The sequence below is a fragment of the Ipomoea triloba genome, chromosome 6 (assembly GCF_003576645.1).
Source record: "Ipomoea triloba cultivar NCNSP0323 chromosome 6, ASM357664v1".
NCBI classification, from domain to species: Eukaryota; Viridiplantae; Streptophyta; class Magnoliopsida; order Solanales; family Convolvulaceae; genus Ipomoea; species Ipomoea triloba.
In genome coordinates this window covers 13,857,463-13,874,298 of record NC_044921.1, presented here as the reverse complement: position 1 = coordinate 13,874,298, position 16,836 = coordinate 13,857,463, and the positions used below count along the sequence as shown (strand labels likewise).

At 37.5% G+C, this 16,836-nt stretch overlaps 1 protein-coding gene across 1 annotated transcript; it reads right to left on the bottom strand.

Moving 5' to 3' along the window:
- Positions 1-913: 913 nt before the first annotated feature.
- Positions 914-2,250, bottom strand: LOC116023506 (delta(7)-sterol-C5(6)-desaturase-like). Its single transcript, XM_031264509.1, has 2 exons — positions 1,932-2,250; positions 914-1,206 (listed from the first exon to the last, which is right to left on the bottom strand). Exons 1-2 carry the CDS (start codon positions 2,248-2,250, stop codon positions 914-916), a joined length of 612 nt encoding a protein of 203 aa, XP_031120369.1.
- Between the last annotated feature and the right edge of the window lie 14,586 nt (positions 2,251-16,836).

Here is a 16,836-nt window from a genome sequence, read left to right as displayed (position 1 = left end):
TATTTTTTAAAGTTTTTTTTTTGGTAAATCAGTGGGAATTTAACCCAGGTTCTCCCAAAATTCTTCCCCACAAAGAGAGCTCACTTGTCACTTGAACTACTCCATTGCGTTTAGGCCATTTTTTTAAAGTTCTCCCAAAATTCTTCCCCACAAAGAGAGCTCACTTGTCACTTGAACTACTCCATTGCGTTTAGGCCATTTTTTTAAAGTGAGAAAGTATTGCATAGATGCAGAAAAAAATAGTGAAGTAATTTTAAATTTGATGATGTGGATATGAGCCCTACTTTTGAAAGTGAAATACACTTACATAGATAAAGGTAGCCTAAGATAATATACATATACTTGAACTATGTTTGGCCGACCTTTAAAATTTAGTAAATATTGTTTAGTAAATATTAGCTTATTTTAAAGCATTATTTAAAAATAGCATTTTAAAATAAACTATTATTTTAAACTTCTTATGTTTTAATGTTTTACCAAAGAGAACTTATAACTTATTTGTAAACTAAAATAAACTATAAATTTTAAAATAAGTTTTACCAACTTATTTGTAAGCTGAAATAAGATATAACTTTAAAATAAGTTCTATCAAACATAACATTAACTTAGTTATTCTATTCAAATATATTCATTTGCCAACTTTAAGTAGCATTTAGCACCAAGAATAACAACAGCAGCAACAACATCAATAACAATTTTATTTAAAAACACTGTTAATAACAAACAGAGCATGAACAACTTAGCTATAACAACATAGTGACAGTTATGATAATGAGCAAATTTTTGTTAATTTTCAAGTCCAATGGCAAAAAGAGTTAAAAAAAAAAATTTGTTCTAGCGCAGCAACAAATATAAATCAATCATATAGAACACACACGAGAGACTAAACCAGCCATAATTGCAGCCATGCACACTACATCTTCTTGAGCTCATCTTCCTTGGGATCACGAAGGGTTCCGAACATCCAGTCCATCCATATTGTGTAGTGGCCATAATTATGACGATAAGTGGTATGATGAATGGTGTGAAAGGCAGCCCCCATGACGGGCCATATTTTACCGTCTATGCAGTCATGAATATTTGCAGTCCATACGGCTTCCATGAACAATAGGGCTATATGTGTCCTGAAGTGTATTGGTACCAGGAAAAGAGCGATTACGTGTGGCACTGCTTGCAGTATCCCATCCAACGGGTGGAATGCCAAACCTAGAACAAGTAGCAAGAGAAATCACTACATTAACAAGTCTCAAATTAAATGAGTGTTGGAGATGCAAGAAGTCGTGCAAATTCAAATAACAAAACTGAAGTTAAGAGACTATCTAAACTAAATTTCATTCATTTGCAAAATTATTAGGAATTCAGAGAACTCAACACCACCCAAGCAAATTCTTGGAATCTATGTCAAAAACACCATTTCTAGTGACTGGAATTCCATTAAAGCCAAAACGAGTTAATACCTAATTTAGTCATCGACTATAGTGATTTTTCTCGATTTAGTCCTAAACATCTTTTTGTGCTTAATTAGGTTTTGGACTTTGATGGTTTTACCTAATTGAGTCTTCAACTGTTAGAATCAAGGATTAAATCAAGAAAAACCTCTATATAGTTGAGGACTATATACTATATACCTAATCGGGGACTAAAATGGGTATTGATGGAGGGGAAATTACCAAGCTATCTTAACAGAGGACTCAATTAGGTAAAACCATCAAAGTCCAAGACCCAATTAAGCACAAGAAAATATTTAGGACTAAATCGAGAAAAACCATTATAGTCGAGGACTAAATTGAGTATTAATTCAAGCCAAAACATATATATTTAAAAAAGAGAGGAATAAAACGATATGAGCAAAGCACACATTGGAGTAACTACTAAGTAGGTACTGCCAACAAATAAATAAAGAATTTAAATGAGTAGATGGTGGAACATACCGGCAAAGGGAGAAAGTGTATTTTGCTTGTTGTAGATATGGTGTGTAGCATGAAGATACTTGTAAAGTGGTTTTATGTCATGCAACTCTCGGTGCATCCAATAGATTCCAAACTCCACAATAACAAGATAAACAATTAGATAGACAACATAGAGAAGCCATCCTACATCACTTATACTTGAAAAACATCTAGTCCATCCGCTTTCGATCATGTGTTCGGACACACTGGGGAGAGCAGAGTACCACGGCATAGCCTTCATTGCAACTCCTATTTGCAAGAGCATAGCTTTATTTGAAGGGATCGCATCTACAACAAACATGTCCAGTGCAATGAGAAACAAGCAAGCATTTATAGTTCATTGAAATTTCAACTACCAAAATAACAAACGAAGCATCAAAAGAAATGTTTTATACAGTTAGAAAGGAAGTCCATTGATCAATGTTGTTGAGAATTATTATATTATGCCTTGAAAGATGAAATGGCTTCAATAGTGTAGCATAGAAAGATGAAATGGCATCAGTAGTATAGAAAGATGAAATGTCTTCAATAGTGTAGCATAGAAAGATGAAATGACATCAATAGTGTAGAGGTTTCCAACATGTATATATATGGCAGCATGCCATTGTAGAAAATGCAAGTAAGAAACACAGATTTTTCTGATTTCACATGGTATCAGAGCCTCTTTCCTAGGCTGTTTTTCTTCTGGTTTTTCTTTTTCCAAATATTTTCCGGCAGTGGCGTAAAAACAGCGACTGTTTTCCGGTCATATCTTTCTCCTCCGATCTCCGATCAAGGTTCCGTTTTCTCCATTGGGTTCGTTTCGAGGAGACGTATCTAGCAGTGTTTTTCCAGATCCTTCGCCGTCGCCGGTCAACGCCGGTCAACACTGGTCAACGGTACTGTTCCGGTCAAAGGCACTGTTCCGGCAAAATATTCCGGTCAACGGTACTCTCTCACTCACCTGCTAATATTCCTTTTTGTCAACCATGTCTTCAACTGGTATTAAGGAAACTTCTGACAGTGTTGAGAATGTTATTTCTAGCTCAGTGTTTTTGCCAAATTTATCTGGAAATCCAATTATTACCTCTGAAAAATTATGTGGGTCACAAAACTACCATTCGTGGTCCGATGCTGTTGAAATGTGGTTTATGGGCCAAGGTGTTAGTGACCATTTGGAAAAGGGGGAAGAAAAGGTTCCAGAAAATGAGAAGGCAATTTGGAAAAGAGTGGATGCCCAACTTTGTAGTCTCTTGTGGCAATCCCTTTCACCTGAGTTAATTCAACTGTTCAGAGTTTTTAAATCATGTGTTGAGGTATGGAATCAAGCCAAGTCCTTATACACTAATGATGTTTCTCAATGTTACACAGTTGTTAATAATTTGGTTAACTTAAAGAAGGATTGTATGAGTATGGAAGCCTTTCTTGGGAAAACTCAAAGTTTATTAACTGAGTTTAATAAGCTATTACCAACTGGAGGGACACCTGCGGAACAGATTGCCCAACGTGAAAATTTTTTTGTTGTTTTTGTTTTATCTAAATTAGGCCCTAAGTTTGAGAATACTCGAAACCAGATTCTTGGAGATAATGTTGTACCAGGGATCCAATAATTGTTCAAACGCCTTCTTCAAGTGACTTCCTTTCCTGGTGAGACTTCTGCACCCACCACAGACCAATCTGCTCTTGTGATCCAAGGAGGTCGAGGTAACCATTTGGGCAACCGAAATAAAGACCGTAGTGGGCAGAAAAACACTAGATATTGCGATTACTGCAATCGATCTGGACACACACGGGATCGATGCTGGAAGCTGCATGGGAGACCGGTGCTTGCCCCTACAAATGTGGCTGAGCTCAAACAGGATTCAGGTTCTAAAACTATCTCTCTTACAGAATATGAAGAGTTTGCCCGATTTAAAGCTAGTGCCCAAGCTGCTGTTGTCACTCCTGTAGCTCACACCAAAGAGACTCACACTGCCTTGGTTTCTCAATCTGGCTCTCTTGGATCATGGGTCCTTGATTCAAGTGCTTCTGAACATATCTGTGGTAATTCTTCTTTATTGACTCACTTCACAGATTCTAAGTCTCTTCCATCAATTGTATTTGGTAATGGATCCATATGTACTGCTCATGGTGTTGGTAAAGCAAGGCCTCTTCCTAATTTACCTTTATCATCAGTTCTGTACATACCTACATGTCCTTTTAACTTGATTTCCATTCGTCAACTTACTCACTCTCTGGATTGCCTAGTTACATTTTCTTCTGATTCTGTTATTATACAGGACCGTCGTTCGGGGAAGACGATTGGCTCGGGGTATGAATCAAAAGGACTATACCGCTTATCTACTCCTGCTTCCGCTGTCTGTAGTGCTACTATTTCTCCTTCCCTTACTCATTGTCGTCTAGGTCATCCAAGTTTGAAGAAACTGCAACAACTTGAACCAAATCTCTCAAAGTTGTCTTCACTAGAGTGTGAATCTTGTCAGTATGGAAAACATTCCAGAACCTCATTTCCTGAACGGGTCAATAAAGTATCTTCATCTCCTTTCTCTTTAGTTCACAGTGATATTTGGGGTCCTAGTCGTGTCGCATCTGTGTTAGGTTTTAGGTATTTTGTTACTTTTATTGATGACTTTTCTCGTTGTACTTGGGTTTTCCTAATGCAACGACGTTCTGAACTGTTTCACATCTTTCAAAAGTTTCATAATGAAATTAAAAATCAGTTTGGAGTGTCTATTAAAATTCTTCGGAGTGATAATGCCAAGGAATATTTCAATACTCCTTTGACTACCCTTCTTGAATCGGAGGGTATTCTCCATGAGTCTTCTTGTCCGAACACCCCACAACAAAATGGTGTGTCTGAACGGAAGAATAGACATCTAGTGGAAACTGCTAGGACTATGCTTCTTCACTATAAGGTCCCTTCTTGTTTCTGGGGTGATGCTATCCTTCATTCATGTTATCTTATTAACCGTATGCCATCATCTGTTTTACACGGCAAAATACCTTACAACCTACTGTTTCCTCAAGAGCCATTACACAAACTTCCACTTAAGGTTTTTGGTTGTACTTGTTTTGTTCATGATATTACTCCTGGTCGTGATAAGATCGCACCCAAGTCTTTGAAATGTATTTTTGTGGGGTACTCTAGGGTTCAAAAAGGTTTCAGATGTTATTGCCCTGACACACGGCGGTTCTATGTATCACCAAATGTTACCTTCTTTGAAAACACTCCATTCTTTTCATCTGACTCTACAGGGGTTGTGGATCCTTTTCCTGATGTCCTACCAGTTCCCTCGTTTGAAGGCGGGATAGAAATGCCACTACCTCCTAGTGTCCTACCTCCCAATCCATCACAAACACACACTATTTCTCCATTCCAGTTCACCTATCATCGTCGGTCAACATTGCCACCAACCACTACTGCTGCAAACATTGAACCTGCTGATTCATCTCCTGAGCTGTCTCTTCCCTTGGATGCGGTTCCTGCTCCAGTTTCCAGTCCTCCCATTGCTAGTCGGGTAGGTAACAGGTCTACTCGCAATCCCTATCCTATATATAATTTTGTCTCTTATCACCGTTTTTCCCCTGTTTATAATGCCTTCATCTCTAGTTTATCATCTGTTTATGTTCCTAAATCGGTTAAAGAGGCTCTTTCTCATCCTGGTTGGCAACAAGCTATGGTAGATGAAATGGCTGCTTTACATTCCTCGGGAACTTGGGACTTGGTTCCATTACCTCCTGGCAAAACAGTTGTTGGTTGTCGATGGGTCTATAACGTCAAAGTTGGACCAGATGGATAGGTAGACAGACTCAAGGCTCGACTCGTAGCCAAGGGGTACACTCAAGTATTTGGCGTTGATTACACCGATACATTCTCACCTGTGGCCAAGATCTCTTCCATCAGGATCTTTCTCTCTATTGCTGCTATACATCATTGGCCTCTATACCAGTTAGACATCAAGAATGCATTCTTACATGGGGATCTCAAAGAGGAAGTGTATATGGAGCAACCTCCTGGATTTGTTGCTCAAGGGGGGGAGACTAACCTGGTTTGCAAACTAAAACGCTCTCTTTATGGATTGAAACAGTCTCCACGTGCCTGGTTTGGACGCTTTAGCACAGTTCTACAAGATTTTGGGTTAATTCGGAGCAAAGTGGATCATTCTGTGTTCTATCGGCATCAACAAGGTAAAAGTATTTATCTTGTTGTTTATGTTGATGATATTGTTATCACAGGAAATGATGCGGAAGGAATGGTCCAGTTAAAGCAACATCTTTTCAAACACTTTGAAACAAAAGATCTTGGAAAATTAAAATACTTCTTAGGGATAGAAGTTGCCCAGTCAAAGCAAGGGATTTGTATATCTCAACGAAAATATGCTTTAGACATATTAGAGGAAACAGGTATGCTTGATTGTAGACCAATTGATACTCCCATGGATCCTAATATTAAGCTTGTACCAGAACAAGGGAAACTCTTTTCAGATCCAGGAAGATATCGAAGGTTGGTTGGAAAACTGTTGTACTTAACCGTCACCCGTCCTGACATTTCTTTTGCAGTGAGTATTGTGAGTCAGTTTTTGGCCTCCCCATGTGACAGCCATTGGGATGCTGTCATAAGGATTCTACAATACATCAAGAAGTCTCCCGGGACCGGAGTGTTATACAAGGATCATGGAAATACAGAGATTATTGGTTATACTGATGCAGATTGGGCTGGATGCCCTTGGGATAGAAAATCAACATCAGGATACTGTGTTTTTCTTGGAGGCAACCTAATATCTTGGAAAAGTAAGAAGCAAAATGTGGTGGCTCGATCTAGTGCAGAGGCAGAATATCGGTCAATAGCCTTGGGAACATGTGAACTAATCTGGTTAAAGCATCTCCTATCTGAATTAAAATTCTACATGAAAGGGCCGATTAAACTGATGTGTGACAATCAAGCAGCTTTGCATATTGCATCTAATCCTGTCTTTCATGAGAGAACAAAACACATTGAGATTGATTGTCATTTTGTTCGTGAAAAGATTGCATCCGGGGAAATTGTTACCTCATTTGTAGGTACAAATGATCAGTTGGCTGACATCTTCACCAAAGCTTTAAGAGGTCCTAGAGTTGAATATTTGTGTAACAAGCTTGGAGCTTTTGATATTCACCCTCCAGCTTGAGGGGGGATGTTGAGAATTATTATATTATGCCTTGAAAGATGAAATGGCTTCAATAGTGTAGCATAGAAAGATGAAATGGCATCAGTAGTATAGAAAGATGAAATGTCTTCAATAGTGTAGCATAGAAAGATGAAATGACATCAATAGTGTAGAGGTTTCCAACATGTATATATATGGCAGCATGCCATTGTAGAAAATGCAAGTAAGAAACACAGATTTTTCTGATTTCACAAATGTCAACCAGAACATCAAGTGTGTTTTGAGCTTGTCAGAAAAGCAACCTCAACAATCTAGAACATCTTGTGAGATTGTTGATAGAAGATATCAAATGCAAATTGGTAATTAATTGTTAATAACTTCAACCTTACCGATGTTGGTTGGATTACTTTGTTTAAACTGCCAATTAATTTCAACACTGGATCGCATTTCATATCCATTATAATTGTCTAAGAGTCAGATGAATCAGCCATATTAATTCATCTATATGAATGTATTTCAGTTCAAACGCAAAAGCAAAGACAGCATTATAATTCACAAACAAACAATAATTATTCAAATCTCAACCAAATGTCCCATAAAAGAATTCATAAATTAGATGTCTTGCAAAGTTGCAAAAAGGTGAAAAGTTAAGGCTGGATAAATTCAGATAGCTAGTAATTGAGGTTCACAATTGAACATTGTTAATTATTCCAATCAACACTTAATCAAACATACCAAATAATACAAATATGAATCCAGAAAATCAGGTTCCACTAAGCTCTCTACAAAGATCAAAGGAACCAAATAAAACTAGAAATCAAATTGAATAAATCAACAATCTATACATACATACACAGTTATCTATGGAATTTAAACCCTTGAGATTATCAGATGGAGGAAAATAAAATATATAAAAATAAAAGGAAATACCTTTAGGGACATAACGGCCACGTTTCAAGTAGTAGATGTAGAAGCACCAAAGAAAACCAGACACAAAATAGAGTAAGGTTCCGCCAATGTAGTTGCGGAGCCAACTTTGGAAGAAGTGTGACAGAGGACCCCACAGTTTTTCCGGCAACAAGGCTCCCAGCACCAAGTGGTTGTACCACGATGTCTCCTCCACAAACAGTTTCAAGTATTCCACATCCATCGGACTGCGGTGAAGATAGGACAGGGTTTTATGAGATTCTGGCAACCGTAGACAAAAGAGAACAAGTGGCAGGAAGACCCTTTCAGAGGCTACGAGAAATGATCGAGTAGCAATGAGGTTGTTTAGAATATTGTACTTTAACCAGCACTAGCAGTGACGTACTGTGATTTTCTGATTGGTTTCACAGCCTGGACCACTGGCACACCAATGGCAGATGTAGAAAATAGTTAAAATACAAAATAGTTCAAATAAAAAACAAATTAAAACTAAAACAAACAATAATAATTTGTGAAGTATTAAATTGGAAACAACATTAATCAATTAAACTAGCAACAGATATTCATCAATTAATCTACTGTAGAGTCAAGGATGATAGAACTGCATTTGTTCATATAATTGAGTGAAATAATTTAGCTCAAGGTCCCCTTTCAATAGTTTTAGCAGAAGAATAAAAGGAATGGGGAACTATTAGCAGAAATCTTAAAGAACATATTTTTCACTTAAAACAGCATAAGATTTTCCTTAAAGAACAGCTTAAGGAATTAAGGTACAGAAAGCTTAAAGAACAGAATTTTCTATTTACCCTAAATAAAGAACCAAAATTAGAATACTGGTAATTGAACTAAATTTACCAAAATTAAATATAAACAACAACAAAAAAAAAACAAAAACAAAATGTGCAAATTGCAACCCACTGATTTCTAGAGTTTGAAGCTGAGGACAAAGGGTAAAACCTTACCATCCACAACGTTCAAATATTAATAATTTTCCTATTCTGTTTCTTTCTTGTTTTTTCTTTTTCTTGGGTGAATCCAGAAACACATTTCATCTAACATTCTATGATGTGATTTATCAATGAATGAATCAAAACTATATAACACACACACACACACAATACACTACACTGTATTCCATTAAATATTCTTATGAAAACCCAAAATTCTGCTTCAGAAACACGATTGCCCCAATAACTTCCCAAGTTCCAAACATCCATATGTTTAAAAATCAAATGCATAATAATTAAAAGGAAAAAAGCAAGCATACAATTTGCATTTGTATGACTGAACAACAGTTGCATGTGTAAAAGGAAAAATAAAATGGGCAATTTAATTGTATATCTGTGAATACATAAATCTTTGGGAAATGCAAATGGAGATGAAGAAGCAGACCCAGTTAGCGAAATCTATACACATAACACTGATTTCTAGAGTATGACGCTGTAATGTGGACAAACGGCAAAACTTTACCATCCACCAGAAATCTTGAACAGTCAGAAGAAATAATAATAAATAATAATAATTAACGTAATCGAGAAAAAATAAGAGTAGGTCAAAACCACAAAAAATCCAGCAAAAAAAAAAAAAACTGAAAACAAAATATCAGAACCCATTCGATGATTCGAAAATAGGTAAATCCAGAGAAAACATAATATATACATATCAAATTATCAATGCACCTTCGATGATTCGAAAATTTAAAAAAAAAAAAAAAAAAATTCTTGCCAAAACTCACCTGCATCCGCCTCAGATTTGCGATGCAGCGAAGGTTTTCCAGCCACCACGAAGGCGCCGGTGGTCTGCCGTCTGGAGGTCTCCGACTCCCGGCTGAATGTCGTGAAGCCGCGAAGACTAAGGCTATCGGTGGAGTCCCGGTCCGTCGAAGGTAGATTAGATTCGCAAGTGGCAGCTGGCAAGGACTGAAGGACTAGGTACAGACGTACACTGTAAGAAAAAATCAAGAAAAACAAACCTAAATTGATTTTAATTTATTACTATTAGGTTGAATTAAATTGTCCTTTAATAACCATAAAAAAAAATTGTCCTTTAATAGTAAATTACAGTGTTGCATTTTTTTATTGGATTTAAAAATTATTTTTTATCATATTAGGCCAGGCCTAATTAAAGCCTGGTTAGGTTAGCTCGTTTAGTAGCAATCATTATTGCATGAACTATGGTCCACACAGCTGTGTGGACCAAAAATAAAAAGTACATTATTTTTGAACTGAAGGTACATTGTTTTTGTACTATAGATACATTATTTTAGGGTACATTATTTTTGTACTGAATGTACATGATATTACTGTCAAATAATGTACTTACAGTACAAAAATAATGTACCTTCAGTACAAAAATAATGTCCTTTTTATTTTTGGTCCACACAGCTGTGTGGACCATAGTTCATGCAATAATGAACCTATTTAACTAAACAGGTCAGGCCTATATATACTAAGCTCTCAGGCCTATACTACATGCCTGGCATATATATATATATATATATATATATATATATATATATATATATATATATATAATGAAATATCACAACTTAATTATGTGAGTTGATTGTTTATTATTTGTGATATTATATAAGATAACAAATAATAATACAATTGAACTTAGGTATTTTTTATAAATCTTTTACAGGTATACTTTAAAAGGCTTAAAAATGGAGGTCTTAAATAGGCTCAAAACCTATCTAAATAGGCTCAAAACCTATTTATGATATATTTTGAAGCCTTTTTAAAAGCCTATTCTTTAAATAGACTTTTAAAAAGGCTTTAGGTCACGCTAGGTCAACTGTAGGCTCAGGCTTGAGCCTAAAAAAAAGCCTACATATAGGCCCAGGCCCAGGCTCAAGTTTTAGATTTTCATAGTTGGCCCAGGCCTAAATTTCTAAAGCTCGGCTCAGCCTAGCCTATTTCCACTCCTAAATATAATAATCACATACAAATAAATCTTTAATATAAATTGTCTAAATTAAATTAAATATGTAAATATAATATTAAATCATTAAAAATAATAAATAAATCAATAATAAGATTATGTCTGGTTAGAGACTTTTGTATTAAACTATCAATTTGACACTCATTACCATATTTATTTGCCTACTTTAAATATCCTACTACTGAATTCAAATCATTTAGTAATCATAAAACACATTACCTTATTTTAAAAAAGAAAAAAAAAACTCATTACCTTTTTGTTTTTAATACAAAAAACTCATTACCTATTCTTCTCCTCTATTTATGAACAACGGAATAAAAAATGAGGAAAATAAATAAATAAATAAATAAATAAGTCATTCTTCATGCATTCAGTATGAAACTTTAACGGAATGCGAATGCGAGAGCTAAAAGCGAAAGTGAGAATTCCAAAAGCAATCGTCGAAACTGCTTCAAGCTTAGACCGCGGGCAATGTCTTCACCCTTCCCAACCATCTCAAGATCAACTTTTCCATGACCGATCGTCAAAGCAACAGTGTTCGAGACCAAAATTGAATTCGACGGAAGTATCCCCGTTATCGCAACAGGGGAAATTGTCGGTGCTCCAGGTTTCTAATCGATGTTGTGACGCTGGCGATGGTCACGTTTCGTTGTCGGGACCCCTGGTACTACTCAGAATGTTGATCAGCCTCTGGCGGCTGGAGATTCCTCCCGGCAAACACAACCCATTATCCGGAGAGTATAGTGAAGCTAATTGCGCCACTAGAATCGTTTCTTCTGTTGCTGCGAATGCAACAGGACCATCAACTAGGGTGGTGGCACAACCGGAGGAGATTGGTGGTGCGGCTACTAACATTGTCAAAATACTGTCGGCCCATGGAACTGCATCAGATGCATAACCGGGGAATAAGAACCGTGAGAAGTCAATCCCCCCCCCCCTAACACACACACACACATGTGCTTCTGGTACGAACATATGTTGCAGTAGGGCAAGGGTGCAGTGCTCAGTCAGAACCAATGCCGGTTGCAAGTCAGAATAATGATCACAACTTGGCTGGCCAGAATGGTAGTTAATCACGGCTACATCAAGCTACCAAAGTTGAGAGCTTGTGCAATGCCTAACACTTCAGCCACCTCCTTTCTGTGCTCCTCAGATGTATTCATGCTAAAACAAACACTAGATTTGTGGAAATTTACCACCTGACCAGACATATTCTCGTACACATTCAGGCAATGTTTAACAACCCCTACTTCCTGGGCATTAGCTCTAAAGAAAAGTAGGTTATTATCCGCAAAGAACAAGTGTGAAATAGGGGGGCACCCTTAGCCACCCTGCAACCATGGATGGAACCCTCCGCCTGAGCTTTCTAAAGGAGCAAATAGAGACCCTCTGCACAGATAATAAACGGATACGGAGAGAGGGGGTCACCCTACCTCAAACCACCGGTAGGAGTAACTTGCTCACTACTAACCCCATTTATCGTGAAACTATAAGAGACCGTAGTGACATAGAGCATAATTAAATTGACCCATTGATTGTAGCATATTTTTATAACAATTCAAATACCCAGAGTATTCCGGGGTATCGATCCACAGGGAAGCGGGGCGTATCGAACACTAGTTACTAACATACTCTTATGAAGCTAATCCAAACGAAAATGGTGTTTGAACGGTTGCAAATATTGTAATAAAATAGAATAATGAAAGCTAGTTGATGAAAACAATATAGAGAGAGTGGGATTTCCGGGTTTAAGTGTTTAATATCCTAATGCCAAACTAAGGTGAGATATGTAATTTGGGTTCTAACAAATGTGGATGATTGCATTCATTAGGGGAAGGAATTACTCCCATAATTCAAACCCACAATAAAGAACTTTGGAATACTCACTCCCATGAGATAATCACAATAACAAATCAGGAACAAGCAATCTGGGTAAAATCCCTTAACAAATATGCCCTCTCCCAAGGTGCAAATGTCAAGTGCAAAAGTGAGTGCTCTAATATATGCCCTAACTCCCATAAAGACACAATTATAGCAAGATACAAGTAATTTAGGCCTTTAATCACAAGCATCACAATAGAAATCACAATTGCATCATAAGTTATAAAACCCAAATATAAACATATCATTAAACATGAAGAACAAGGCAAATAGGATTCATAAACACCTATCACCCAAAAATCCCAAAATTACTTTAGCCAATCATGGCTAGGATTGAATTTAAAGCTCAAGTAATAAAGAGTTTACAAAGACTAAGAAAGTAAAGGAAAGGAAAGGAAATTCTCCCGAATATAGCTTTCCAAACTTTCCTTCTTCCTCCCAAAGCCTTGATAGCTCATTGAGATGACAATCTTCTTCTCCAAAGTGGTGGATCCCTCCTTCACTCCATTGAAGAGATAACACCTTTCACTCACTCCTTTTTGCCTCTTAAAAACGCAGCTTAGGTCCTAGGGTTTTGGGAAAATGAGCCTTTTATAGTGGGAGCAAAAATAGGGGCAAAATAGGCAATTCCGCGAAGCAGATTTTAGTGCTGTCACAGGATTCTCGACGCGTCGAGCCTTGAAGATTTTTCCGAAAATTGCTACGGCAATTTCTCGACGCGTCGAGCCTTGACCTTGGCTCAACAACATTGCACACTGGAAATTCTGGACGCGTCTAATATGATCCTAGACGCGTTGAGGCTTCAATGTAAGCATTCTTCATCCATTTTGACTCCCAAACATGTCTTTAAATGTTCCCTTGCTTTGCATTTGATCTAAAATGGTTTCAAAGCACTAACAAACACCGTAAAACACTCAAATCAAGAATGAAACCATATCTAATTGAGAAAGCAAGGAATATGCATTAGAGATAGCAATTTAATACATTTAAGCTCTAAAGTTGATCCAAAACACTTAGAAAAATATGCACAATTGAGATCATATCACCCATCCATCAGCAAAACCCATCGCTACTAACATCTTACGCAGGAAAGGCCACTCCATATGATCATAAGTGTTTGCCATGTCTAGCTTAAGAGCCCCCCAACCAACCAAACCACATTGCTTCCTATTCAGAAAATGTCCCACCTCCGTAGCTACAAGAATATTATCAATGATGATCATATCTGTGATGAAAACACTCTGAGACTTAGAGATTAGACCACCCCCCACCCCAACAAAGGCTTCATCCTATTCACTAAGAGTTTAGCCATGATCTTGTAAACAACATTACACAAAGCTATAGGCGTTAAGTCTGAACAATTTCAGCGACACTCTTTTCAGGGATAAGCACAACATTAGTATCATTGAGCCCTTTCGAAAAAGAGCATGAATTTAGGCAATTAACCACAAACGCTGACACATCCCCCCAACCACATCCCAATAGTGCTAATAAAACCCTGGGTGCATCCCATTTGGGCCAAAAGCTTTATCAAGAAATATAGAAAATATGGTCGCCTTAACTTTAGCATACTCAACAAAACACAATAAAAAATCATTATCTCTGTGAAACCCAAGGAACAACAGAGCTAAAGAAAGAATCCATAGAGGTTGAATCACTAGATCGAAATATATTATCAAAATAGCTCAATACAACAGACTTCATAGTCTCACCCTCAACCCAAACACTAGCATTATTTTGAAGTCTAGACAAAGTGTTTTTCTTTTTACGAGCAGAAGCATATCTTTAATGGAACCGTGTATTCACATCAGCTCCCCTCAACCAATGCTACTTGGCACGCTGCCTCCAAAAAATGTCCTCCTGGGCTTTAAGGCGGGTCAATTGCTCCTCGATACGCTGGAACTCAGTCAAGGAAGCTGGGTCCCTAAGCCCTCGTAGAGATCTGCTCGCCAAACTTATGGAAGTGATCACCACCCAATCTCAACAAACGCTCCCCACAAAGATGTAAACAGTTAAGCCGCCCATCCGCCCTCCCATCTTGCCAAGCATTCTCCGCCACCCCCTACAACCCTCATCATGCAGCCAAGCCATCTCAAACCTGAAACCCCTACGAACTCCACCACCCCTCATACCTGCGTCAATGATACTCAGGTTTCTTACGATACACGAGGTCCACAATCTCGCGAACTGTACGTGGGTTATCCAAGAACAAGTTTTTTGGAGCCTCGGTCATCGTAATAAGGTCGCTACTGCCACCCCCAAACTGCCTGCCACTACCACTCGACGCTACCCACGGCGCTTGAAGACTACAACAACACCCATATTGACCTCACGCCCATTGGCTGTCGACACCCTATGACACCCCGAAATAATTTAACCCATACTATTCTAGTAAAATTTCCCCGAGGAGTTATTATTTAATTTAGCGCATTTCCTTGACCTAATAAATAACTCCCAAGCTAGTCAATTTCCAAAAGCCCAATCTTCATAATTAATGCATAAGGGATATTTGATTTAGGGCTTTTAATCCCTTATGTATATGCATGTATATTCTTTGGCCCAAATTTATATTAATCTAAGCCGTGTCTTTAGGGGCAATTTTTAATAAAATAAAATGGTTCATTCTTCATTTAAAAGGATCCATGCCTTATTCTTCCTAACCTAAAATATATAATATATGTATGTATATGATTTCAACTAGTATATATTCATCTCCTACAGGATAAGATGACCTAGAATTTCTCTCTCCTTTCTTCTTTCTCCTTTCATCTTCACGCCATTTTCACCCAAATAGACCTTGGGAATTCATCTTCTTCATCTACAAGGAAATCAAGTAAAGACTCATCTTTTAGGATTCTATGAGCTAAGAAAAGGTGAGTTTATCCTTAAGTTGCATTTCCTTCCCCTTTACCTTAATCTTTATAGCTATTTCTTATTCTTGCTTTGGGTTCTTGGGTTCCTAGATGATCAAGGAGGTGATGGTTTGATAGGGTGATCTTGGAAAGATTTTGGTGGCTTTAGCTAGCTTGAAAGGTAAAATCACATGTCTTGCAAAACTATTTTCACTCTATTATATGATTTGGTGTATATTTGGAATCCCTAAGTATTTTCTTGGATATTCTGGAGATATGCTTTGTTCTTGAGTAGATCCTTGTATATTCTTGAGCTATATTTGGTTGTTCTTGATTCTTGGTGCGTCTATGGTGTTATAAGGGATTTCCTGTTATTTATTGACTTCTGAAAATGTGTATTCTAATCAATATTCTGAGCTATTGTTGAGATACTGTCTGATTCGTGTTTGAGATTCTGTTATTTGGTTTTGGCTTAGCGGTGCTCCTTAGCGGTACTGTCTTTACCGTGTAAGTTGCCCACTAGTTGTGTTGAGGTAGTGTTTGGCGGGATTGTATTACCCGTGAGCATTCACCGTGTGAACTGGCGGTATAGTGTGGTGGGAGGGCGTTTACCGTTACCCTTTACCGTTAGTTGGGTCTGAGTTCTGTTCTAGTGTGTATTGTTGACCTCCAGTGCAATGTTATTCTATCTCCGGTTGCTGATATGTCTATTGAGAGTTATATTGAGTACTTTGCCTTGATTATTGAGTGTAAATCCATTGTTCTTGACCTCTATATTGAGTATTTGTTGAGAATCCTTGAGTTGATCCTTTTGGCTATCTACTAGAAGTATTGGTTTTGTAATCTGTTCACATATATCTATGTATATGAGTATGGTTTTTCCCTTTTGTATTGAGAATGATTCTTGGTATATATTATGATTCTTTGGACTCTTGAGAATGATTCTTTGAGCTTTATAAATGTGTGTAAACCCCTGGATTTGTGGTACTTGAGCTTTAGCTCTTGTGTATAATATGATATTAAGTAGGCGATTATTGAGCTACGACTTTTGTGAATTGTGAATTGAGAATATATGTGAGCAGGCGGTGAGAGCTTCGGCTCCAAAGAAGCAGGCGGTGAGAGCTTCGACTCCAATTGAGTAGGCGATGAGAGCTT

Excerpts from the sequence above, each read along its gene's own strand:
- LOC116023506 (XM_031264509.1), bottom strand. The coding sequence starts at position 2,250 with ATGTTTGTTGTAGATGCGATCCCTTCAAATAAAGCTATGCTCTTGCAA. Across the intron at positions 1,207-1,931 it reads TACACTTTCTCCCTTTGCCG|GTTTGGCATTCCACCCGTTG; the intron begins GTATGTTCCACC and ends TACTTGTTCTAG.